This window comes from Mixophyes fleayi, chromosome 10, assembly GCF_038048845.1.
Source record: "Mixophyes fleayi isolate aMixFle1 chromosome 10, aMixFle1.hap1, whole genome shotgun sequence".
In the NCBI taxonomy this organism is placed as follows: Eukaryota; Metazoa; Chordata; class Amphibia; order Anura; family Limnodynastidae; genus Mixophyes; species Mixophyes fleayi.
The window spans coordinates 39,103,922-39,129,715 of record NC_134411.1 but is presented as its reverse complement, the minus strand read 5'-3'; the positions used below and the strand labels follow the sequence as shown (position 1 = coordinate 39,129,715).

The 25,794-nt window shown below is 41.5% G+C and overlaps 2 protein-coding genes across 6 annotated transcripts in view; one reads left to right on the top strand and one right to left on the bottom strand.

Annotated features, from left to right (window-relative positions):
* Positions 1 to 2,787, top strand: part of AMPD3 (adenosine monophosphate deaminase 3) — a 40,460-nt gene extending 37,673 nt beyond the window's left edge. For all 3 annotated transcript variants that reach the window (XM_075188489.1, XM_075188490.1, XM_075188488.1), the window contains exon 15: positions 392 to 2,787. In XM_075188489.1, coding sequence (XP_075044590.1) covers positions 392 to 568 — 177 coding nt within the window. In that variant the 3' untranslated portion in view covers positions 569 to 2,787. The remainder of the gene's footprint in view (positions 1 to 391) is intronic.
* A 1,218-nt stretch (positions 2,788 to 4,005) lies between these two features.
* Positions 4,006 to 25,279, bottom strand: RNF141 (ring finger protein 141). Of its 3 annotated transcripts, none has more exons than XM_075188487.1 (6): positions 25,259 to 25,279; positions 13,848 to 14,046; positions 12,050 to 12,158; positions 10,216 to 10,400; positions 9,465 to 9,572; positions 4,006 to 6,926 (listed from the first exon to the last, which is right to left on the bottom strand). In XM_075188487.1, exons 2-6 carry the CDS (start codon positions 13,982 to 13,984, stop codon positions 6,770 to 6,772), a joined length of 696 nt encoding a protein of 231 aa, XP_075044588.1. In that variant the 5' UTR covers positions 13,985 to 14,046; positions 25,259 to 25,279; the 3' UTR covers positions 4,006 to 6,769. The 3 variants fall into 3 exon arrangements, with proteins under 3 accessions (XP_075044588.1, XP_075044586.1, XP_075044587.1); XM_075188485.1 differs by lacking the exon at positions 25,259 to 25,279 and adding an exon at positions 16,470 to 16,611; XM_075188486.1 differs by lacking the exon at positions 25,259 to 25,279 and adding an exon at positions 15,948 to 15,958.
* Positions 25,280 to 25,794: the final 515 nt, after the last annotated feature.

The following is a 25,794-nucleotide window of genomic DNA, read 5'->3' as shown; positions in this document are numbered from 1 at the left end:
TGGTTGTATATAATAAGGTGTCACCATGCCTATTTTTCTACAGAATATAACCCATCCATTGTTTTATAGAATAGAATCACACCTTTTGGCTGTAAATAATAGAGCTCACATTTTGTTATATATAACAGAATCCACCTGTTCTAATCACTGATCACAGCCTGTAACGTTCACTAATGGGAACAGTGTGACAAATTTGTTCTGTACAGGGTAGGACACAGGCCATCTACTCTGGATATTCTCAATAAACACACTCTGTCTCCTTCCAGAGCTGACATACCTGATATTAAACATGGATACAGTTACTGGCTCCGAGGCCAAGTGATGAGCGATGTAGTAAATATAGGGAGCCCAGATAGATATGACACGTTATGAACGTCTCTCTCATCTGCAGGAAAAGAAGCATTTTCTGGGGGCTGATTACAAGAAAGAGGGTCCAGAAGGGAACAACATCAGCAGAACCAACGTGGCACAGATCCGAATGGCTTTCAGATATGAAACGTTATGTAATGAGCTCAGCTTCCTAACGGACGCCATGAATTCCACCGTCGTTCCTCTGGCTCAGTCTTAATGAGGAGGTACCAGGAGGTACCCACTTATCTCTGTGCCTCACACCTGACCCCCTGGAAGGTAACTGACGACGATGATGGACATCTTACATCTTCCTCCAGACTCTGGCCTTGCTCTCACGTATAACTATATATCTACATAACGGAAATGTATACCTGCTGAAATATTTATTACATTTATCAAAAATGGAAAGTTAATTGTTTTGTTAACGCAACCTGGAAAGTTCAACCTCTAAAGACGAGACAATCACCTTCTTTCCATGGCCATCCTTCCATGCCCTGTAATAATGGTGCATAATGAAATATTGATGTGAATGGGGGATAAAGGGGAGATTTATATAAATGGAGCCTCAGCAAAGATTAACAGAGAAAAATGTGAGATATAAAAATGTGAATACTTTTCCGACACGGGTGAAAAAAACCCGTAAAAGGCGCCGTTCTCATCTCCTACACAAACACTTGTATAAAAGTAATGTGAAAAAAAACAAACTTTACTCCATATTTGATCTAACGAAAAGGTAGCAACCACCAATTTAATGCAAGGAAATTAGCTTTTTATAAATTGCCTACATTGTGCTGTTGTACGTAAGTTTACTTCATCGTAGAGACAGCTCGTATTATGCACATAAGATGTGATTTATAACTACAGTATGTAAAATCACTCAATTTTCACTTATGTTTGTTGTTGCCAAATTATTTAGCATAGCCACACCCATTTTCTATAAACCCTCCCAAAGCCGCAACTATTTCATCCATCATTCTACCAAACGTGGTTTTTAGCTGGTGTGTCTTTGCAAAGAAGCCGAGGCATTCTAGGAGTATATTTAAAGGACCACTCAAAGAATATTACAAATTAACATAGCTAAAGAGTGATATTAAGAACCTTATTATACCTATATGAAAATGTTTAAGAAACATACCAGAACTAAAGATATCATGATGATGGTGAATTTGAAAGGTGACAAGGAAGTTACATTTAATCTAATGTTGAAACAATATTTTATTAGCGTTGGTAACAAAAAAAGATGAAGAATAAAAATGCGTTTGCAGGACTGCATCTGAGGAATCCCACAGCAGGCACCAAACTAGTTACGTCTCCAGCTCACCTAATTTTAGTCTTGATACTTTTTTTGCTACCAACGCTCATATAGGGACTGGTTCAACATAAGGGGGCATATTCAATTAGCTTTTGGATTCGCGGTAACGCGCCGGAACGGCCGCGAAACGTAATACACGGTACCGCAATAACGTGGATTTTCGTACGCAGCCCATAGGTTTGCGCACGAAAATCCGCGTTAATGCGGTACCGTAATACCCGCAAGAACGCGCACTTTTCGCGGTAACGCACATTACCGCGAATCCAAAAGCTAATTGAATATGCCCCAAGAAGTCTAAGGGGTATATTTATCAAGCTGCAAGTTTCCAGCAGGTTTGAAAAGTGGAGATGTTGTCTATAGCAACCAATCAGATTCTAGCTATCATTTTGTAGAATGTACTAAATAAATGATAACTAGAATCTGATTGGTTGCTATAGGCAACATCTTCACTTTTCAAATCCACCAGAAACTCGCGGCTTGATACATTTACCCCTAAGGGCGGATTCCTTTGATTCGCGTGAATGTCTTCGCTTGCGCTACATCTTACTAAATCTGGGATGGTTAACCAGGTATATTCACGGATAAACTCTTCATTACAGAGACACGGAAGGAAATATATTGATGACGTTCTATAGGCTCCCTGTCTGTACGTCTACTGAAGGACAAAGTAGGGGACACGGGATGCTAAAAATAGCTACAAAATTATAGTAAATAGAATTAAAATGTCATCTTTTACATTTATATATACATAAGGAAACTTGCAAGTTGGCTATTTGTATTAGGCTAACTTTTATTTCCGGTTTGATGGTTTCTGTTAGAACGATGGAAGCTCCAAGTCACTGCCACATAGTACAGTAACTAACAATGCCGCACACTATATATATATATATTATGACTGCACGTGAGCCGCCCCCTCAGTCTCACCAGGTGGGAATGTATCATCGCTTTATGTGTCTGACTGGTGTAACATTGTATTTACGCTCTATGCATTGTAACCACTATCACCAATGTTTATGGTAATGAAGCAGTAACAAGTGGTTACAGTAATGTTTTATTTTGCCAAATGACTTTTTTTTTCTGTGTTGTAAATGAAATAAAATAAAGTGTCATAAAAGTGTAATAAACGTGTCATTAAATTTTCTGAGTCAGTGTGGTCACAGCCGGGGTGTGGGGGCCACAAGGGGATTAACAAAATTTAAGACCACACATCTTGCTATTTTGTGTCCCCTCATCACACCCACATTACTAACATGCATTTTAGATAACTTATGATCACTTTGTTATGCAATCCCAAATGACCATGTGATACAACCCCATCTGACCTGTATATAGTACAGTCCCATCTGACCTGTATATAGTCCATCCCTATCTGACCTGTATATAGTCCATCCCTATCTGACCTGTATATAGTGCATCCCCATCTGACCTGTATATAGTCCATCCCTATCTGACCTGTATATAGTCCATCCCTATCTGACCAGTATATAGTCCATCCCTATCTGACCTGTATATAGTCCATCCCTATCTGACCTGTATATAGTGCATCCCCATCTGACCTGTATATAGTCCATCCCTATCTGACCTGTATATAGTAAAGTGCCATCTGACCTGTATATAGTCCATCCCCACCTGACCTGTATATAGTACAGTCCCATCTGACCTGTATATAGTCCATCCCCACCTGACCTGTATATAGTGCAGTCCCATCTGACAGGACAATTTTTACTAATGATTCATCATTCTGAGAGATCACGTCATAATTACTACATACCCCTGGTGCACAAAAGGATCTATAATGACACAATCTAATCTAAGATATAGTTCAAAAAGTGATTGTCCAAGTTTAATCATTATTGCCCAGAAATTGAATCAGCAATTATGTCACCAAGTCTGTGTTCAAACTCAATGGACATAAACATAATTTAATGAAGTTTTTAGTGTGTATTCGCAGCTCAGAAAGTTCCAGATGTGTATAAATGGTTTATAATAGACATAGAGCTACGTCGTATGTGGTTAACTGAGCAGCTGACAGTGGCACCTAATAGTCACTAATGTCATTCGTTTTCTCTCCTAATACCAACTCCAACAGTCAACTATATATATATATATATATATATATATATATATATATATATATATATATATATATATATATATATATATATATATATATTAAATTGGCATTTAAATCTCACCCACAACACCGTAGGTTGGTACTTTTACCCCTCTGTCTCCACATCCACTCCTAACACTTTTATATAATATGGTCAAACATCTGTTACTGAAAGGATGAAAGATCAATAAAACAAAGCCAAATACTGAGAACAATCAGGACAACAACGTTGTTTCAAAATAGTTTTTATTTTCGGACAATTAAAAAAAAAAACATTGGGGGATATTCTATAGAAGAGGAAGCTTTGACAATTCTTGTAGCGAGATTGTCCTGCTTTGTACGCCAAATTGTATAACGTTATATCACCATCGTTTCCTCCGCCTCTTCTTATGCTAATGAGAACAAAATGTGGGTGTGGTTTAATTACTGCCGCAATAAACGGTCACTTTTATTGATTAAACTTTACGTAGTCCTCACACGCCACAAAAAGTTGGAAAAGACGTTAAACATCCTGGAAACAACCATTTAATACAACATGGAATAAAGTAGTAGTAGTTCCATCAAATACATTTTTTATGAACATTTTCAGATTCCTCCATTATTATAGAATATCCCCAATGAAACTAAGCTAATTAAATAAAGTAGTTAGTGCTTGCTCCATTTTCTGTTACAAAGGCTTCATGCAAATAAATACATTTGTGTTATCCCATAGACAAGGTAAATTTGAACGCAGTGGACAAGAATCAGACACGTGGAGGACAAACAAAATATTAAATTACTCAGTTTATGATTAACATATATTTTACTCACACACAAAATAATAATAAAAAAAAAAAAATCAGGATAAGTTTTATTGTTAAAATTAAAAAAAACACATATGATGTGGCCCATACACAGAGTGGAGGCAGCCATTTTGTGGTTGAGGAAATAGGTTATGAGAATGTAGCCAATGGACTCACTAGCGACATCATAAATATTGGTTCAACACACAAAATGGCTGCCTCTTCTGTGCGAGGGGACTATCTGAACCCCTTAGTGTAATATTTTTGTGTAACTCATATTTTCAGGTTGTCATTGGTATCTAAAATAGTCTCTAAGAAACATCTATTAAAATGTGAGGGAGATTTAGCATTTAAACAAAAACTAGTTTGAGGATGATTCTGGTCATTGGGGGACGACGGGTCTGTGAATTCCGGCCATTGTTATACACGTATCGAACGTTGTCCTACCGAGTGCATGTTACGCGGGTGTACAGACTCGGGTGGAGCCGATAGGGAGGTAATGTATTATTTGCTATTAAACCGCTTTCTGTAGAAAGGTCAATGTGCAGACGTAAAGGCCTGTATACATTAGTAATGCTTCTCAGAGTCCAGTTCTACAAAATATAAGGCCAAAAACTGCTCTCCTTGCAAGTCTCCAAATCATAGTATTTTGCATCAAGTTTGACTAAAGGAAAAATATATTAGTTTTCAGTTTGTAAGTTATAAAACGGACGCATCTGTCTGTTTTTGTTAAGTAGGTTTTGTCTAAAGTAGCAAACCTGTGTCTTTTTGGCTGAACGTACTCACGAACCAGGCTCAACCCCTTACAGCATGACATAATTCAGATTGAATTTATTTAAATGTAATTTCTTAAAGTAGAAAACATGAGGGGGGGTGTTGGGAGCCTGGCGCATTCACATGCACACGGGAAAATACGCTTTGAGGAGTGGAAACATCGCTTCCACTTTGCAAGCCCTCCCTACTTCCGGTTTTAGGACCCCCGTCTTGACTGATTTTAACCTTTCTGTTTTGCTTCTGAAATACTGCTCAGTTTAACATCAGTTATGTCTTTAATGAGCGCGACGGGACATCGGCACACTTCCTTATTAACAGAAGACCTGGACGACAAAAGAAAAATGTTCTACAGCTTCCCCCTATGAAACAGGGAAGGCTCGAGTCAAAATGCCTCCAACAACCCTTCAATCCAATTTAAATAATTCTTTGTCCTGTATAAGTACATTTAATTTTTGCATGTATAAAGGGGCGCAGTCATATTTGTCTCGCAAATTCATACGCCTCCTCATTAATACGGGGACATCGCCAAAATATGTACGTGTAAATGGCACGGGGGGGGGGGGGGGGGGGGAGACATGTTTTACAGAAATCATCTTTATTTCCATAGCTTAAATAAGTGGAGAGCTGTTACCTATTTGGTATAGGTAGAATTTTGCATTGAAGGTTATTATTTTAAATCACTGTATAGCATTATTTCACACCGATCAGCTCACTTCAACACAGTAGTTGCCATTTATACTATTCAACGGATACTAGTAAATGCAAATATTCATTCAAAAATTAATTCCCACCTAAAAGTAAAATTCATACGTTTCAAAATGGAAACGAACTGGCAGTTGGTGGTTGTAGATCCCCAACATACGTAGTGCCACCGGTTGCCGAAATCTGATTTAAATAGCCTAAAACAACTAATTAATAAAGGTTAAGTGGGACGAATAGACGTCTGCCAACACATTCAGGATAATAATGCTCTTGTCGCAGGACTTTACAACGCATCGAAAGTTAAATGTACGTAGCATGGATTTTACACCTTTTATATTGATGGTGCAAAATAAAAATAGACAAATATCTTTAACAGTCCATTAGTAAAAACCCCCTAGATCTGAAGAAGCTGAAAATATATACAGTATTCACAAGGTGCAAAAGAAACCCAAGTGTTGTCCTACATTAGTAACTGCAGATTACACATAATAACTTAGAAGCACGACTGCGGGTAGATAAAATATAGTATTCTGTCTGTATTCATATTGAAGACTGCGCCACGCAGTAACGCGACAGCTTGTCGCCAGTGTCTTGCTATTTATTCTAAATATTCTAATGCTAAAAGTACACTGACACCCTTTAAGCAAATTAAACAGTGTAACACGTAACATAAAAAACAGTGCAGAGACATTAATGACCCAGACTATGTGCGGGAAAAGTCTGATGTCCGAGTGGTCAGAATAGAGTATCATTGGGCTGCCCAACCTCATCAGCCAAATTCAGAATGTAACTCGCCACATCGTCCTGGGTGGGGGCATCGGACACCACCCAGGAGTCGTTCACCCCGGTCACCTGCAAGCGGCAGATGGGGCAGTTTCGATTACGATCGCTCCTGTCGGAAGAACATTTTCTGGTTAGATTGGGATTTAAATATTCTGATCCAAACAGACCTTTGTATGCACTTTATTGTAACGAATCACAACAGCCAAGAAACATAACTGCAAATAATGATCCTATACAGCGTTTAGATTGGGTTCCCAGTGACACAAGCTATATGTTGACGTTACTCCTTGTGCCCACGGGTTATAGACTTATAGACTTGAGCTTGGAGAACTCAGCCCTAGAGGAGGTATCTCCCCCCAGCAGCCGCATGGGGGGGAGGCAGAGCACTTCATAGGGTAGATGTCCCAGTTTTTCACAATCTGGTTTTAAATCAAATCAACGGTAGCATTGGTTATATGAGGCGAGGAGAGCAGGTTAATATATATATATATATATATATATATGCGTGTGTGTATATAATGTGGTGAGTGCGTATACATATACACATACATACACCTACCCTTATAAATCTAAGTTTGTCAAAGATACATTTATGTTTCATTATAAACCCCTTTTTCTTCCTTAATAACTGTTAGTTAAGCATCACTTGCACTAATGATCATTAGATGACAGATCAACTCAGCCAGAGAAATCATCAAAATGTTTTTGCTTTGATTATTCTTATTATCAATTTATAAGGCGCCACAAAGGGTCCGCAGCGCCGTACATGACATATACAGAAAACAGTGTCCCATGACACAACATGATACAGAAAGAACAAAATATGAAGAACAAAAAATGCAAAAACACAAACAAAAACACAGACACACAGGTAACATGGTCATGCAAACCAAATAATATCTGGAACAATGTGTGAAAGTGATGGTAGAAATCAGCGAGATATCAGAAATCAGCTTTCAGATTTAATGAGTCTGATTCAGAGTGAGACGGATGCCCGTTTGCGTGGGTACGAATGTGCCCATAGCAGCGATGCAGAGCTAGGACATTGTGCTGCTTATGACTTCTTACGCTTAAAAATGTGTGATGGGGGGTGCTCTAACTTAGGCAGAGTACAGTAAGGGCACATTCTCCCAGTTATGTACTGATTCAGATATAGCAGGAAATGTGTTATAGTTGCGAGCGGTCAGGGACGGGTGGAAGTAGCGGATGGAGATGATGACTTACACACGAACCAGCCAACCACTTGTATACAGATTTTTGTAAATAATTAACAGATTGATACTTTAGTAGTCGCTCGGCCGTATTTCTTAGTTTTTGGAGCATATGACTGGAAGTTGTTCCTACTGTATGAGGTTATTTGAGTAAGTTATAGTCACAATTGTGACAGTGTGTCTGAGGAATGCTGACGAGATGCTGCTCATTCAGATACAGACGTATCTCTAACTCCGATAACGGGCGGTAATACGCCTTTTTGAATTGCAAGTTACACTTTTTCACGCCTCGCTCCAAATCAGAACCACTGTCCGCATTCATATGAAAGCTCACCTCAACACCACGCTCTTAGCAATGATTGTGATACCTTTCAGACTTATCCAGGTACCTGGTGTGTGAGTGGGGTCACTAATCCGTCAACTGAGAGGACAGAGCTTGGGACTATTGAATAGAGTTTGGCACAACCACTTGTCTTTGATGAAGTTTGGCTGAGCCTAATGAAACACGTGGGTGGCAAGGTGTAAGAAGTACTACTCGTTACTGGTTGTCCTGTGTACCCCGGAACTGACATCGGCTTATCGGATCCCTACCTGGTTCTACGCTATTCATTACAGTGACCACCGGGGGTATTAAGAACTCCTTCTATGCTTAAACTTAGGAGACCTGACATCACGTAATTAATGTGGTCTCATACGGGACTAACACTATTCACGTCTTTGCCGTCTGCAGCTACAATGCATCCGCGCTAAGCTGTGTAAAGTAAACTTAATTACTGCAAGAACGTGTCAGGAGCAATTGGCAGATATTAGGTAAGACCTTACCACGTTCTAAGAAATCCAGAGGATCCTGACTCACGAGTACAGTGGACATTGGTCATATTTTTAGGAGACCGGTCTCTATTTACATACAGTAAATTGTGACTTGTTTTTCTATATGTGATTACATGAGAGTAATAAATATTTGTTTTTAAAGAAAAACTATTCCTAGTACATTCATATGTATTCCTCCATAGGGAGGTTGATTTTTTAAATGCAAACTTTTTTTTTTATTTACATATATCTAGTGGTGTTAGGTGTTTCTAAGTGTCTTTCAGTTTTGGGTTTGGCATCTCTCCTTTGTATAGTACAGCTGCTGATTTGATAAAAGAATTTTGTATCTACCTCTATTAAAGCTCAGCGCAGGACACCCGCCCCATACTAATCCAGACAAGCACACGGTTTCACTCTGCGCCTCACTAGACAAGTCCAAAGTTCACATTGAACACTTGCACCCATCAGTAGAGGGAGATACTGTAAAAAGAGGCTGAGAGAACCTAACGCAAATGAGTGGTTATAAAATACCAGAAACGACACTGGATGGAACAAATCAAACAATAGATTGATTGTCAAAAATCTAAAGAATAGAAATGACGCTGGATGTGGCAGCCGGCACTCACCATTTGTCAATACACTTCTGGCAGAAGCTGTGGGCGCAGGGCAGGATGACATCGGCTCGTCCGTCCATACAGATACAACACTCTTCCTCGTCCGTCAGCTGCTTGACCCTGGAATATGGAAAGTAATGTGTCACTGAGGGCAGCACACAGAGCCGCTTGTTTGCTTTACTCGGCTCTTTGCAAAATAATGTTGTGGCTGACAGAAAACAAGGTGGTGACAAGTAGAGAGTTCTCGGGCAGCGCAGGTTACAGTTACTGCTAGAAGTGCGGCAGATGGATTTGCACCGGTTACAGGGAGAAAGTTACTGTTCCATTTACGGCAATGTAAACCGTATTCCCAGTGGGTATGGGAGCAGGTTATAGTTACAAGATAGGTGTGGAGATTATAGTGAATATGGTGGCAGGATAGATTTATGGGGGTGTAGAGTATTTACAATGGTTACGGGGGGGTCAGGTTACATTTCTGGGTGTTTGGAGAGAAGGCCCAGTGGTTTCAGGTGCACAGAAGACCCTGCCAGGAAAAGGATCTTATACAAAACAACATCCCATTAATGCAGGGTAAATACGCAGAACTTTGTTCCAACAAACTGATTTCATTTCCTCTCAGCCCTTTATCCCACAGATGAGCCAGATAAGCCGTCATCCAACGTAAACACAGAGAGAGGAACACGCAGCAGACAGGAAAGGTTCGTTGTAAACAGCCGTCTCCTCGCTGACATGTACCGAGGACGGAGGTACGGAGACCACCTACCTCCCCATTAAGATGCTGGCATTGCAGGAAGACAAGGACGACAAGCCCTCGGCGTTCCCCTCAGCGGCTGCGCAGCTCTGGGCGAACACGCCGCTCGCGTGGCTGGTGATGTCTTTGTAAAGCTGGATGAACTGGTAGAGATTCATGATTCTCGATACTTCCACAATGCCGCTTGTTTTATTAATCTACGGCACAAACATAATAAACAGATTATTGTTCTACTGCGGAAATACTACTAGGAGAGGACACAGCACCTGTACCTAAGAAAAAGCACCTCTGCCTCACAGTACTGGGGTCATGAGTTCAATTCCCGACCATGGCCTTATCTGTGAGGAGTTTATATGTTCTCCCTGTATTTGCGTGGGTTTCCTCCGGGTGCTCTGGTTTCCTCCCACACTCCAAAAACATACTGGTAGGTTAATTGGCTGCTATCAAATTGACCCTAGTCTATGTGTCTGTGTCTGTCTATGTATGTGTGTGTTAGGGAATTTAGACTGTAAGCTCCAATGGGGCAGGGACTGATGTGAGCGAGTTCTCTGTACAGCGCTGCGGAATTAGTGGCACTATATAAATAAATGGTGATGATTCCCCACCAGCGCACACCCATTATTATCACGTCACCCCCTTCCCCCATCATTGCCTGATTCAGTGATGGGAAATACCAGTCTCCCAGTTCTGCCTTGTGCTGGGAACACGTTACTGTGTACTATTTTTTAACTAAAGTTATATTGCTTTTTTCTGTACCATAGTGAAGTAAATGTTTTTAATGTGTATTACATAAGGAAAAACAGACAAACATAACATGAAAATACAAAGACTCTGCCCCTTAGCTACTATCCTGCAATGAATAAATTGATTTCTAAAAATTATATGGACACCAACCCCACGCGTTTTATTACACGTGTCCGGACTACAATAATGTGTCTATGAAAGATTATTTTTATGTTTTTAGCTTAACTCCTTTTATACTGTATTGGAGGAAACGTGTATTAGGCAATATCCAAAGTTTATATTAAGGCACAGTAACACTGTGCAGACACAAGGGGGCGCCGTGGGTGATCCGAGTATTGTAACATCTACATTCTCTCCATCCAGTAGGGGTACTCTAGTGATGATGTCATGGTCATTACTGGGGTTCAGACGAACCCTGAAGGGGCCCCTGTGTGCCCAGGAAGCGGTAAGGAGCCCAGACACACCCTATTGCTACCTGTATGACAACCGGGCTCTGGATTAGCATAGGGAGAGAACAAAGCACTGCCATATGGGGAAAGCATTAAAGGGGCAGTTTGAACAAGCCCCCAGCACCCACTTATTTAGGGAGAGAGAGCTATTCAATAATCTAGGAAGCGCCAGTGGGGGCTGACATCGCTCTCCTGTCTATGATACAAGTTGTTCATTACAAGTTACAGCGGGGGCTACAGGGGAGAAAGAGGAACCAGCTCTGGGGTTTTCTCCAACCCTTTACCTCCAGTCCCCCCTCTCTTCCCAATTCATCACTCGTTTCACCTATTATTGGGACTACAGATGATTACTAATTTCATTATAACAACCATAAGGCAGATCAAGCTTATAGTAAAAAAAACAAATACAGTATACAACAAAATACTCTGTATAAAACAAGCTCCGACCTATGTGTTTGTTTTTCCATCTTCAATAACATATAAGAGAATGTGTTACAAGATCACACTGTAATAATATACATCGATAAGTCACATTATCTATAGCCCAGGTCTTTCTAACACCGACAGAGAAGTCAGTCTACAAATCTACAGGTGAAACCCGCTGTACAAACACCCAGAACGACTTGTTTACTTGTAAGCCGGGCAACACCCACCTTTGTACACAGAACCCGCACAATCACTTTCCACAGAGCGGAGGAGTCTGATCCTGGCTCTACTTCAAACAGGAGATGCTTGTCCTGTCCCGAGGCCAGTTTAGCTGTTCTGAAAAAGGAAATTAAATAAATGGAATCATAACAGAGAGATGGACTAAATAAACACAGTGTGTCTTTACAGAATCAACCGTTCCACTGCACTGGTTACAGACTGGCCTACGTATTATATATATCACAGCACAGATACTAACACAGCTGTAATACAGAGCATGATATGTATATGTAGGAACACAGAAACACTATATATTGGGGATTTAAATGCCTTTCCTAGAGATACAAACTTTAACCTACAAACTTCCTGCTTTCTGAGGCTTATCAGGGGTAGGCTAAGGCAACCTGTGGCTCCCTGGCTGGTGTGGAACTACAAGTCCCAGTATGCTCCGACAGCCATGCTGGGATTTATAGTTCCACATCAGTTGTGAAGCCTAGCCCCGGATGTTAGTTTAACATCACAGCCTTGCGTGCAGCTAATAGCTGGTGACTAAGTTAATAGTGTATATTTTCTTAAATCACCATTAAAACTAAAATTCTAGGGACCTTATATCAGCTGTTACTCTCTATAACAGCTGTCTGGAAAATTCAGAATATATAATGTTTCAAGGGCTTGTCTGAGCTTAATACATATCCTGTTCGCTTCATCTGGCGGAGGAAACAGGTTTTCCTATGTACATAAGACAACTTCTAGTGTGTAGCTGAAGGACAGAGCAGATAGATGGAGGATTACATGATGATTGCACTCAGCTATCGGACAGTAAAACATACAAATTAAAAGATGCTTATTGAATTAACTTGTATTATAATGATATAGGTTCTGCGTACATGTTAGGCTAATTTGCCTAAATTATTAGCGCAATGTCTTAAAAAATGCAGCCAAGGTTCCGCCAAGAGGCACAGGGTGAATGTACAACATCCTCTGACACACCTTTGTACAATGATTCACATGTACCACCTGTACTCCTATGCCTGTAAAATGCTTTCTTTACAAATTATTACTAAAGTATTTGTCAGGATTATTGGGCCGCTAGAGGCAGTGTTACTCTGAAGGATTTGGGTGATATTTCATTCTCCAAGGCCAACAAATAAACTGGCAGCTCTCACTTGGATTATTTAAGGGTTTATTCCAACTTCCATGGGACCCCCTCTCGTTGCAAGGTGCACCAGACCCAATTTGTACGGAGACCCTCTGCTGGAGTCTTGGCATAATATTGCAGTAGATCTAAAAGAATCTAATTCATGGTAGTACAATGAGGTCTGTTTCTGACTCGATAGCCGCCATCTTGCTCAAGCAGAAGCCAGCGGTAATTTTAGCCCCGTGTGCTGGACGCCTGGTCTCCGATGCTTGTGAAGTGTTACACCAAGGGGTAAATGTATAATACCCCGGTTTTGTCAACTCCAGCGAGTTTGGCGTCTTCGCAGCTTCAATTTAAAGCGGCGCTGCCTTGTAAAGGGAAGTTTCCTTTTAAATTCCCTTTAAATGCTTTAAATTTAAGCTGCGAAGACCCTGAACTCGCTGGAGTTGACAAAACTGGGGTATGATACATTTACCCCCAAGTCTCCAGCAGGTCATCAGCACATACAAGTACTTCACCTTGCCCAAAAACTAGGGTCCTAGTTGAACACCCCATGTTTTGGACTGGTGGACAGCTAAGTTGGCTTTATAGAGCAAATAACATACGAATTATCCCTCCTGGGGGTCAAATGCCATAAAGCCGTTGAGTGATTTAGAACACGCCCTTACACGTCGTTGAGTTCAGCCACTCGCCCTAGGAACTCCTCGTACGTCAGGAAGCCGCTCTCTCGCACAAGGGTCACATGTTTTACCACTTTCTCAGGAAGTTTATTCATCATTGTCTGGCCGGAGAATTGTTGCCCCATCGTTGGGGGAGTAAGTGAAACACAGCTCCCAAACAATTTAGGTTTCGTTAGTAGCACAGTTCCTAGAACACAAGAACACAGGACACAGTTTAATTAACATTATATTATTATATCCAATGACCAGACTGGCTACAGCTTGTTCTATTCCCACCCACTGCAGAACTGGATACACAAAGACTGATAGCAATAAGGAACTCTGACCCTACAAGCACACCTCAAACTAGGAAACTACAAAATAATCCCTGTGTGATCTGTAAATACCACAAAGCTTTAGTCATTGTATTTAGTCACTATATATAAACACTTCACTTCAGGCTCGTAAACCCATCGAGAGCCTACATTACCAGACTATGCAACCACCAGAAACAGCGTCACTGTAATTATCTACTGGGAATATAGGAAGAAGATATACTGACAACAGATAAAGATCCACCCATGTCTCTCACGTGTACAAATATATAACACTGCATTAATAGTACTCGCTATGCGCTGTCTTATATACTATTAAGACGTAGGTATACATATATGTTTCAGTGCATAGAAACATGTGGGTCTATGGTCATCATTATAACATACACGTGGCAGTGTATAGAATATTTACTCATGATAACATGAGTAGCTTTGTATAATGTATGTCAGTTTATCTGTGATAATATACATGTACATATGTCAGTGTCTACATACGTGTGTGTGTGTGTGTGTGTACACCTTGGTACATAGAATCCTGTGTGTCTATGTATCACTGTACATTATAACATACACGTTGCTGTGTGTAGAATATTTACTCATGACAACATGAGTAGCTTTGTACAATATAAGATGTGTCAGTTTATCTGTGATAACATACATGTACATGTGTCTGAGTGTCAGTATGTGCATACTAGCCTCGGTTACACTGAACACTGGATGCACGTCATGGTTTTCCGCTGATGCTCACTACACTCTCACTGTTATTAGACACCTTCGCAATGTAGAAGTGCATCTAAGTGTACGGCGGGATGGAAAATGCTGAGAAATTCCGTATAAATGTTGCATTGAAGTCCAACCTACTGTCACCTTAGAAGCAGCCCGTCCACTACATACAACGTTTCAGTTTTAATCCTGTAGTACTGCTCACATTACCCTCATTTATGGCTTAAACTGCGCGAGGGGATTCTTAGTTGCACTGCTCGGAGTCCGCCTGGACAGTACTTCTCCACTAAACGCATAAGACGAGACCTGGAGACAACCAGCTCTGTACTGATTCCAACTCCAAGTCCTGCTGCAGAGCAAGAATATCCGTGTGACGCTCTACACAGCCCCTACAAACATGCTCCCTCTGTACATGATCATATTTCAAACAATTAAGTGCTTAAAATTAAATGTCAGTGTGTACATACCTGTGTACATATCAATGTGTACATACCTGTGTCAGTGTGTACATGCCTGTGTGCACATGTCAGTGTGTGTCACTGTGTACATACTTGTGTGTATCTGTGTGTATACACCTGTGTCAGTGTGTATATATCAGTGTGTACATACCTGTCAGTGTGTACATACCTGTGTCAGTGTGTACATATCAATGTGTACATACCTGTGTCAGTGTGTACATATCAATGTGTATATACCTGTGTCAGTGTGTACATATCAATGTGTGTACATATCAATACCTGTGTGTATATACCTGTGTCAGTGTGTACATACCTGTGTGTATATACCTGTGTCAGTGTGTATATTACTGTGCCAGTGTGTACATATCAATGTGTATACCTGTGTGTCAGTGTGTACATACCTGTGTCAGTGTGTACATATCAGTGCGTATATACCTGTGTCAGTGTGTACATACCTGTGTCATTGTGTACATACCTGTATATATCACTGTGTACATACCTGGGTGTATATATCACTGTGTACATACCTCTGTCAGTGTACATATCAGTGTGTACATATCAGTGTGCAAATGTGTGTGTCAGTAGGTACGTACCTGTGTGTATATATCAGTGTGTACATACCTGTATATATCACTGTGTACATACCTGGGTGTATATATCACTGTGTACATACCTGTGTACATATCAGTGTGTACATATCAGTGTGCAAATGTGTGTCAGTAGGTACGTACCTGTGTGTATATATCAGTGTGTACATACCTGGGTGTATATATCAGTGTGTACATACCTGTATATATCACTGTGTACATATCAGTGTGCACATGTGTGTGTCAGTAGGTACGTACCTGTGTATATATATCACTGTGTACATACCTGGGTGTATATATCAGTGTGTACATACCTGGGTGTATATATCACTGTGTACATACCTGTGTACATATCAGTGTGCAAATGTGTGTCAGTAGGTACGTACCTGTGTGTATATATCAGTGTGTACATACCTGGGTGTATATATCAGTGTGTACATACCTGTATATATCAGTGTGTACATATCAGTGTGCACATGTGTGTGTCAGTAGGTACGTACCTGTGTATATATATCGCTGTGTACATACCTGTGTGTATATATCAGGGGGTCCATGTACACACATACGGGATACTCAGGGGTGCAGGGACTGGACCCTGTACTGATCTGGTCCCGACATTGTAAGATCCATAGTACAGCGCAGGACTCACTGCCCCTCCACTGTCACTCTCTGTTACGTCATCACGCTGCGCCTCTGTGTACCTGGCTGGAATGCACCGGCGGACATCTTTAGTGTGGGAAATATCATGTCATAGCCCTGACCCCTAATACCTCTAATCCCCCCCAGCCATCAGCCTGTACAGCGCTGTGGTATATGTCACAGATATACATAATAATATTACACCCCAGTGACAATCAGATACCCCTGTACAGCGCTGTGGTATATGTCACAGCTATGCATAATAATATTACACCCCTGTGACAATCAGATACATCTGTACAGCGCTGTGGTATATGTCACAGAAATACATAATAATATTACACCCCAGTGACAATCAGATACCTCTGTACAGCGCTGTGGTATATGTCACAGCTATACATAATAATATTACACCCCAGTGACAATCAGATACCTCTGTACATCGCTGTGGTATATGTCACAGCTATACATAATAATATTACACCCCAGTGACAGATACCCCTGTACAGCGCTGTGGTATATGTTACAGATATACATAATATTACACCCCAGTGACAGATACCCCTGTACAGCGCTGTGGTATATGTCACAGCTATACATAATAATATTACTCCCCAGTGACAATCAGATACCTCTGTACAGCGCTGTGGTATAAGTCACAGCTATACATAATAATATTACACCCCTGTGACAATCAGATACCTCTGTAAAGCTCTGTGCTATATGTCACAGCTATACATAATAATATTACACCCCTGTGACAATCAGATACATCTGTACAGCGCTGTGGTATATGTCACAGATATACATAATAATATTACACCCCAGTGACAATCAGATACCCCTGTACAGCGCTGTGGTATATGTCACTGCTATACATAATAATATTACACCCCAGTGACAATCAGATACCCCTGTACAGCGCTGTGGTATATATCACAGATATACATCATAATATTACACCCCTGTGACAATCAGATACCTCTGTACAGCGCTTTGGTATGTGTCAGAGTATCAGACATTACTGGAGTCTGACCCTCTGTGTTTTGGAGAACACCTCACAGGAGTTGGTCTGGATGTTTACTTAGGATTTTGAGAGGGTTTGAAGTTAGTTTTGGAGGCATTCAGGGGGTATCGCAATAATCCTGAATGTTTTTGCTGGTTTCTGGCAATTTACAAAGGTAATTGCTTTAGCGGCCGGTGAGAGGTAATTGGGTTTGTATGAATTTACCTGCTGGGGGCTCGTTTTAGGGTGATACGCCCTGGAAACTTTTTATTAATCATACGTTTTGAGAAATATCCGGTGTAATAATACAGGTACCCAGGGAGCTCTCCCAGGCTGCGGCTAGTGGCTGGTATGGGATGACCGGGGTTTAGTTATGTGTGACATCAGCAACAACCTGCTGGAGTCCGTAATCGGATTTGTAACTAAAACATCATCATTTATTTATATAGCACCAACATATTCCGTAGCTCTTACTGTATTTTATTATTAAAGTTATGTGTTTATATTAGGGATGTGCACCGGCGACTTTTGAGGTCTCGTGTTTTGTGTTTTGGATCCGGATTTTCGTTATTTTTGAGGTTCGGATTTGTCTCGCAAAACCCTTGACGAAAGGTCTCGGTTCGGATTTAAGGTTTTGGATTCGGATTTTTTTTGAAAAAAACATAAAAAGTTTAAAAATCAAGTTTTTGGGCTTATTTTCACTCCTAGGCTATTATTAACCTCAATAACATTCAATAACAAGCATTTCCACTAATTTACAGTGTATTCTGAACACCTCACAATATAGTTATTAGTCCAAAACGTTGCAACAAGGTATCTTTCTGGACTGCGTAGAGGAGTGGGTCACCACAATATATATTAAAAACCCTGAACTTTTATGATTCGCACCAATAAATGTACCTGGACTGCGTAGAGGAGTGGGTCACCACAATATATATTAAAAACCCTGAACTTTTATGATTCGCACCAATAAATGTACCTGGACTGCGTAGAGGAGTGGGTCACCACAATATCTTAAAAACCCCGAACTTTTATGAATCGCACCAATAAATGTACCTGGACTGCGTAGAGGAGTGGGTCACCACAATATATTAAAAACCCTGAACTTTTATGATTCGCACCAATAATTGTACCTGGACTGCGTAGAGGAGTGGGTCACCACAATATCTTAAAAACCCTGAACTTTTATGAATCGCACCAATAAATGTACCTGGACTGCGTAGAGGAGTGGGTCACCACAATATATTAAAAACCCTGAACTTTTATGATTCGCACCAATAATTGTACCTGGACTGCGTAGAGGAGTGGGTCACCACAATATCTTAAAAACCCTGAACTTTTATGAATCGCACCAATAAATGTACCTGGACTGCGTAGAGGAGTGGGTCACCACAATATCTTAAAAATCCCGAACTTTTATGAATCGCACCAATAAATGTACCTGGACTGCGTAGAGGAGTGGGTCACCACAATATCTTAAAAACCCTGAACTTTTATGAATCGCACCAATAAATGTACCTGGACTGCGTAGAGGAGTGGGTCACCACAATATCTTAAAAACCCTGAACTTTTATGAATCGCACCAATAAATGTACCTGGACTGCGTAGAGGAGTGGGTCACCACAATATCTTAAAAACCCTGAACTTTTATGAATCGCACCAATAAATGTACCTGGACTGCGTAGAGGAGTGGGTCACCACAATATCTTAAAAACCCTGAACTTTTATGAATCGCACCAATAAATGTACCTGGACTGCGTAGAGGAGTGGGCACTGGGCACCACAATAAAATATATAAAAAACCTTCAACAGATCTGCATTACACTACACATACGGCTGCTCCTCCATCCTCTCCATCATATACATGTTGGAGTTTTAGCGTGTGACAACCTCTTGTTTTTGATAATGTCAGTGCATTTTGAATATTTTTCAATTTGCCCCACACCACTGAATGTACTTTATCTATGATACGCATCTATCTATCTTGACTGCGTGGTGTGGTGGCCCCGGTACACAATTTGGTACCGAGGCCACAATATAATTAAAAAACCCTCCACGTGTCAGAATTCTACCAAACAAGTATCTGGACTGCATAGTGGGGTGGCCCCGGTACCCAATTTGATACCGGGGCCACAATACCTCCTCCAAACATGGTACAGACAATTCGTCATTGAGATCCCAGACAGACAGGGTCAAAGTGTTATTGTTTGACTTTGTAAACCCAAAAAACTGTCCCTGTTGCACATAGTCGTGCAATGAAGACTGACTTTTTCATTTAAAGGCACGATCTTTCAAGTGTAGTGTTTGTAAGTCTAAGTCATATTATACTTTTGGTAAAATTGGTTTATTTTGTTCCTCTTTATGGTAATTAGTAATAGAATTAAAGTATGAAATAGAATTAAAGTATGAAATAGAATTAAAGTATGAAATAGAATTAAAGTATGAAATAGAATTAAAGTATGAAATAGAGTGGTATAGAGTTGTAGTGTGGTATAGATAGAGTGGTCCACACAATATAATAATAATAAAACCCTCAACTGGTCTGAATTCCACCAAACAAGTATCTGGACTGCGTAGTGTGGTGGCCCCGGTACACAATTTGGTACCGAGGCCACAATATAATTAAAAAATTGGGCATCAACTGTCACCGTTGTTTAATATCTGATACACCTAAATATGGACTGCACAGTGGAGTGGCCCCGGTAGTAAATTTGGTGCCGGGGCCACAATACCTCCTCCAACTTCCAAGTGTAGTGTTTATAAAGACAGACAGCGTCGAAGTGTTATTAGTTGACTTTCTTAACCCTAAAATTGTCCCTGTTGCAAATATTCGTGCAATGGACAGTTACTTTTTTATTGAAAGACTCAAGCTGTCAAGTGTAGTGTTTATAAAATATAAACAACAATACAGTAGTTTTAGAGCACGTCAATACCTCTTGTTTTAAATTATGACACAGCATTTTACTTTTGGTTTAATTTCTTGTATTTTTTTAAATTTGGTTTTACTTTTTGAACATGGCAAACGACTGTTGATTGGTCATATAATGCAAAAAAAAAAAGGTCCAAGATGGAATTGTCCTTGGGCCCTCACACCCACCCTTATGTTGTTGAAATAGGACATGCACACTTTAACAAACCAATCATTTCAGCGACAGGGCCTACCAAACAACTTTGGCTGAAATGATTGGTTTGTTTGGGCCCCCACACCAAAAAAGCTATTCATCTCTCCCTGTACAGACTAAACAGGCTCTACTGAGGCAAGATGTCGTCCTCATCCTCAACCTCTGATTCCTCTCCCCCTACAGTGTGTACTTCCTCCTCATCACACATTATCAATTCGTCCCCGCTGGACTCCACAACCACAAGTCCCTCTGTAGTATCTGGAGGGCAGTGCTGTACTTCATTGAGGAATTGATTATTCATTTTTATAAACATCATTTTTTCAACGTTGTGAGGAAGCAACCTCCTTCGCCGCTCACTGACCAGGTTCCCCGCTGCACTAAAAACTCTTTCCGAGTACACACTGGAGGGGGGACAACTCAGGTAAAATAGAGCCAGTTTGTACAGGGGCTTCCAAACTGCCTTTTTTTCCTGCCAGTAACAATATGGACTGTCTGACATGTCTACTTGGATGGTGTCAGCAAAGTAATCATCCACAATTTTTTCTATTGTGACAGCATCCAATGCAGCGAGAGTAGACATGTCTGCAATGGTTGGCAGGTCCTTCAGTCCGGACCAGATGTTATCAGCATCCCCGCCAGTGCCTCTTTTGGGAAAACTGAGCTTTTTCCTCGCAGCCATAGATGTGGAAGAAAATGAGGGTGGAGCTGTTGGCATGTCACGGTCCTCTTCAGAGGACAATCTCCTGACCAGCAGGTCTTTGCACCGCTGTAGACTTGTGTCCGCCGGAAACAGAGACACAACATACGCTTTAAACCGAGGATCGAGCACGGTGGCCAGAATGTATTCCTCTGACTTTAAAAGAGTGACCACCCTCGGATCCTGGCAAAGCGTACGAAGGGCTACATCCACAAGAGCTACATGCTTGGTGTAATCGCAATGGCTTACCAGCTCCTCCCTCACTTTCTCCAGCTGCTTCTGCAACAGCCTGATCAGGGGAATGACCTGACTCAAGCTGGCAGTGTCGGAACTGACTTCTCGTGTGGCAAGTTCAAATGGCTGCAGAACCTTGCACAACACGGAAATCAGTCTCCACTGCGCTTGACTGAGGCGCATCCCCACTCCTTTGCCTATGTCGTAGGTGGCTGTGTAGGCCTGAATGGCCTTTTGCTGCTCCTCCATCTTCTGCAGCATATAGAGGGTGGAGTTCCAGCGCGTCACAACCTCTTGTTTGAGGTGATGGCAGGGCAGGTTCATGCTTTTTTTATGTGCCTCTAGTCTGCGGTAGGCACTGGCTGAATGCCGAAAGTGTCCAGCAATTTTGCGCGCCACCGCAAGCATCTCCTGCACACCCCTGTCACTCTTGAGGTAATGCTGCACCACCAAATTAATGGTGTGGGCAAAACATGGGACGTGCTGGAAATTGCCCATATTTAATGCCCGCACAATGTTACTGGCATTGTCTGACACCACAAATCCCCATGAGAGTCTAAGTGGGGTAAGCCACTGGGAGATAATTTCCCTCATTTTCTCTAATATGTTGTCAGCGTTGTGCCTCTTATTAAAGCCTGTAATACACAATGTTGCCTGCCTTTGCATGAGCAGCCATTTTGTAGATGCTGCTACTGATGCAGCTGTTGCTGTTGCTGCGGAAGGGGATGCATCTACCCAGTGGGCTGTCACAGTCATATAGTCCTTCGTTTGCCCAGAACCACTTGTCCACATGTCGGTGGTTAAGTGGACAGTGGGTACAACCACATTTTTAAGAGCACTGAGGACACTTGATCGTACTTCTCTGTACATTTTTGGTATCGCCTGCCTAGTGAAGTGGAATCTCGAGGGGATTTGGTACCGGGGACACAATACCTCCATCAACCCTCTAAATCCCACTCCACTGATGGCGGACACCGGGCGCACGTCTAACACCAACATTGCAGTTACAGCCGCAGTTATACGCTTTGCAATAGGGTGACTACTATCGTATTTTGTGGTCATGGCAAACGACTGTTGGACGGTCAATTGTTTTGTGAAAGACTTAGCGGTCTTACGACTTCCCCTCTGGGAAGATGACCGACTAACAGCAGCAACAGCAGCAGTGGCAGTAGTAGGCGTACCGCTGCAGGATTCCTCGGATGAATCCCGTATTGAGGAGGACTCAGTCTGGCTGCTGACTTGGGCTGCAGGACTGAATCTGATGGAGATTGTGGAGGAAGTTGACGAGGAGGGTGTTGCTGGTGTGTATCCAACTGGACCACGGGATTTAGGTGTCCCTGTACCGATGAGGGTCCTAGCCCCAGTTCCTGAACTAACCACTGAACTATGAAGGTTATTCAGGTGACGTATAAGGGAGGATGTTCCTAGGTGGGCAAGATCCTTACCCCTGCTTATTTGAGCTTTACATAAGCTACATATGGCCATACATTGGTTGTCTGGATTTGGATAAAAATAACTCCAGACCGAAGAGGTGCATTTTTTGGTCTTCTGACCAGGCATGACGATGGGCTTTTTCATCCCATGGACATCAGCTGTTTCCCCCCCTGGTGCCTCATTTACAATAACCACATCACCATCCTCATCATCAAGTTCCTCCACAGCGCCAGCTACATCATCAATAGCCTCCTCCCGAGCCACCTCTTCCCGTACAGTGATGGGAAGGTCAGGCTTGACAACCACCAACACCCTTGGACTCGCCTTGGGGATTTGTGATAATTTCTCTTTAGAAGGCAGAGTTGTTTGCTGTTTTGTTGCTGACAGCATAACTCTCTTCAATTTTTTGTAGGGGGGGGGAGGAGGAGGAGGGCTAAGATCCGTGGGTGAAGCTGAACCACTAGTCATGAACACGGGCCAGGGCCTAAGCCGTTCCTTGCCACTCCGTGTCGTAAATGGCATATTGGCAACTTTACGTTTCTCCTCAGATGATTTAAAGTTTCTCTTTTTGCTACTTTTTCTTAACTTGGGCTTTTTGGATTTTAAATGCCCGGTACTACGAGATTGGGCATCGGGCTTGGAAGACGACGTTGATGGCATTTCATCGTCTATGTCATGACTAGTGGCAGCAGCTTCAGCATTAGGAGGAAGTGGGTCTTGATCTTTCCCTACTTTATCCTCCAAATTTTTGGTCTCCATTATATGTAGCACAAGATACTGCAGAATGTGTGAACTTGGTAATATTGCAGTACCAATGGACTTATACTGCTGGATTGGTTTTGCAAATTTGGTTATAATTATTATATATTTTTTTTTTTTTTTAAATTTTTTATTTTTTTTTACTTTTTTTTTATTTTTAAAAAACTTGGGAATAGTGGGGAAATAACTATGCCCTTAGAAGCACAGAGCACAGGACACAGCACCACTGGACTGAACAGGACACGGCACAGGACCCAGCAGCACTACGGAACTCAGCAGGACAGAGCACAGGACACAGCACCACTGGACTGATACTGCAGAATGTGTGAACTTGGTAATATTGCAGTACCAATGGACTTATACTGCTGGATTGGTTTTGCAAATTTGGTTATAATTATTATATATATTTATTTATTTTTAAATTTTTTATTTTTTTTTACTTTTTTTTTATTTTTTAAAAACTTGGGAATAATGGGGAAATAACTATGCCCTTAGAAGCACAGAGCACAGGACACAGCACCACTGGACTGAACAGGACACGGCACAGGACCCAGCAGCACTACGGAACTCAGCAGGACAGAGCACAGGACACAGCACCACTGGACTGATACTGCAGAATGTGTAAACTTTGTAATATTGCAGTACCACTGGACTTTTACTGCTGAATGTGTGAACTTGGTAATATTGCAGTACCAATGGGCTTATACTGCAGGATTGGTTGTGCAAATTTTGTGGTAATTAAAAAAAATTAAAGTAGTTTTTGGTATTTTTTAAAAAAACTTTTTTTTATTTTTTTAAACACAGGGGAATATTGGGGAAATAACTATGCCCTTAGAAGCACAGAGCACAGGACACAGCACCACTGGACTGAACAGGACACAGCACAGGACCCAGCAGCACCACTGACCTCAGAAGGACAGAGCACAGCACACAGCACCACTGGACTGATACTGCAGAACACAGCACAGCACAGCACAGCACAGCACAGCACAGCACAGAACTAAACAGCACAGAACTAAACAGCACAGAACTAAACAGCACAGAACTAAACAGCACAGAACTAAACAGCACAGAGGACCACCTAACACACCCTCCCTCTACCCTGATCAATGCCCAAGTGAAGATGGCGGCGACTAGCGGGGAATTTATAGGATCCGAGTATCGCGAGATCCGACAACGGGATTATGAGTCAGAGCCTCAGTTTCACTTTTGAATTTGGCGCCAATACCCGGATCTGTCTCGGATCCGACTCGGATCCGCAACGTTCGGGTGGGCTCGGATTTCATAAATCCGAGTGCGCTCATCCCTAGTTTATATCTTTAATAAATGGGCACTTCCAACATGACATAATGTGCCGGGTTATCCCTAGGCAGGTGCTATTCAGCAGCCATGTTATCTCTGTTCTGGCGGAGTTATAACTATTTACCTCACAGCTCTGTAGATTCTGCAAAACCGATGTCATCAGCCTGTTCGGAGGATTTCCTGTGGACAGTTCTCGTGCTCACAAAAGGTCAACAAACATCTGTGTCACTGGTTAGTGTATTATTCACATAATAACTGACCTGGAGGTGTCACAAATCATCCTTTGTCAGTGATTAGTAACCAAACAGGGAGGACTCTGGCTGGTTTCCGGGACCCTCTGTCCTTACAAAGATAAATCATTTGGGGCAACTTCTGCAAATCTTGTTTTGTTGCTTTCACTGTAAATTCCTTATTTTCCTGTACATATAGGAACATACACGTAGATTTTAATATGCATAATATGCTGTTGCATTGTATACATAGGTGTTGTCATTTTTGCCAGTGAGAGGTTAATCTAAAATAAACAGCGGTTTCTATAGTTTATTAAGATATTTTGTGCAAAGTTCTGGCAAGGACAGCGATATGTTCCTACAAATATGCTGTATGTACACTCTGTTAATGTACCCAGAGGGAATTACAAGTTTGTTGATATTACTGGGG

What these genes read in the sequence shown, in the direction of transcription:
- RNF141 (XM_075188487.1), bottom strand. Translation starts at nt 13,984, where the DNA reads ATGGGGCAACAATTCTCCGGCCAGACAATGATGAATAAACTTCCTGAG. An exon ending in TGCGGGTTCTGTGTACAAAG is followed by an intron (nt 10,401 to 12,049) that starts GTGGGTGTTGCC and finishes TTTGTGCCGTAG; the next exon opens with ATTAATAAAACAAGCGGCAT. An exon ending in CAGAAGTGTATTGACAAATG is followed by an intron (nt 6,927 to 9,464) that starts GTGAGTGCCGGC and finishes TTCTTCCGACAG; the next exon opens with GAGCGATCGTAATCGAAACT.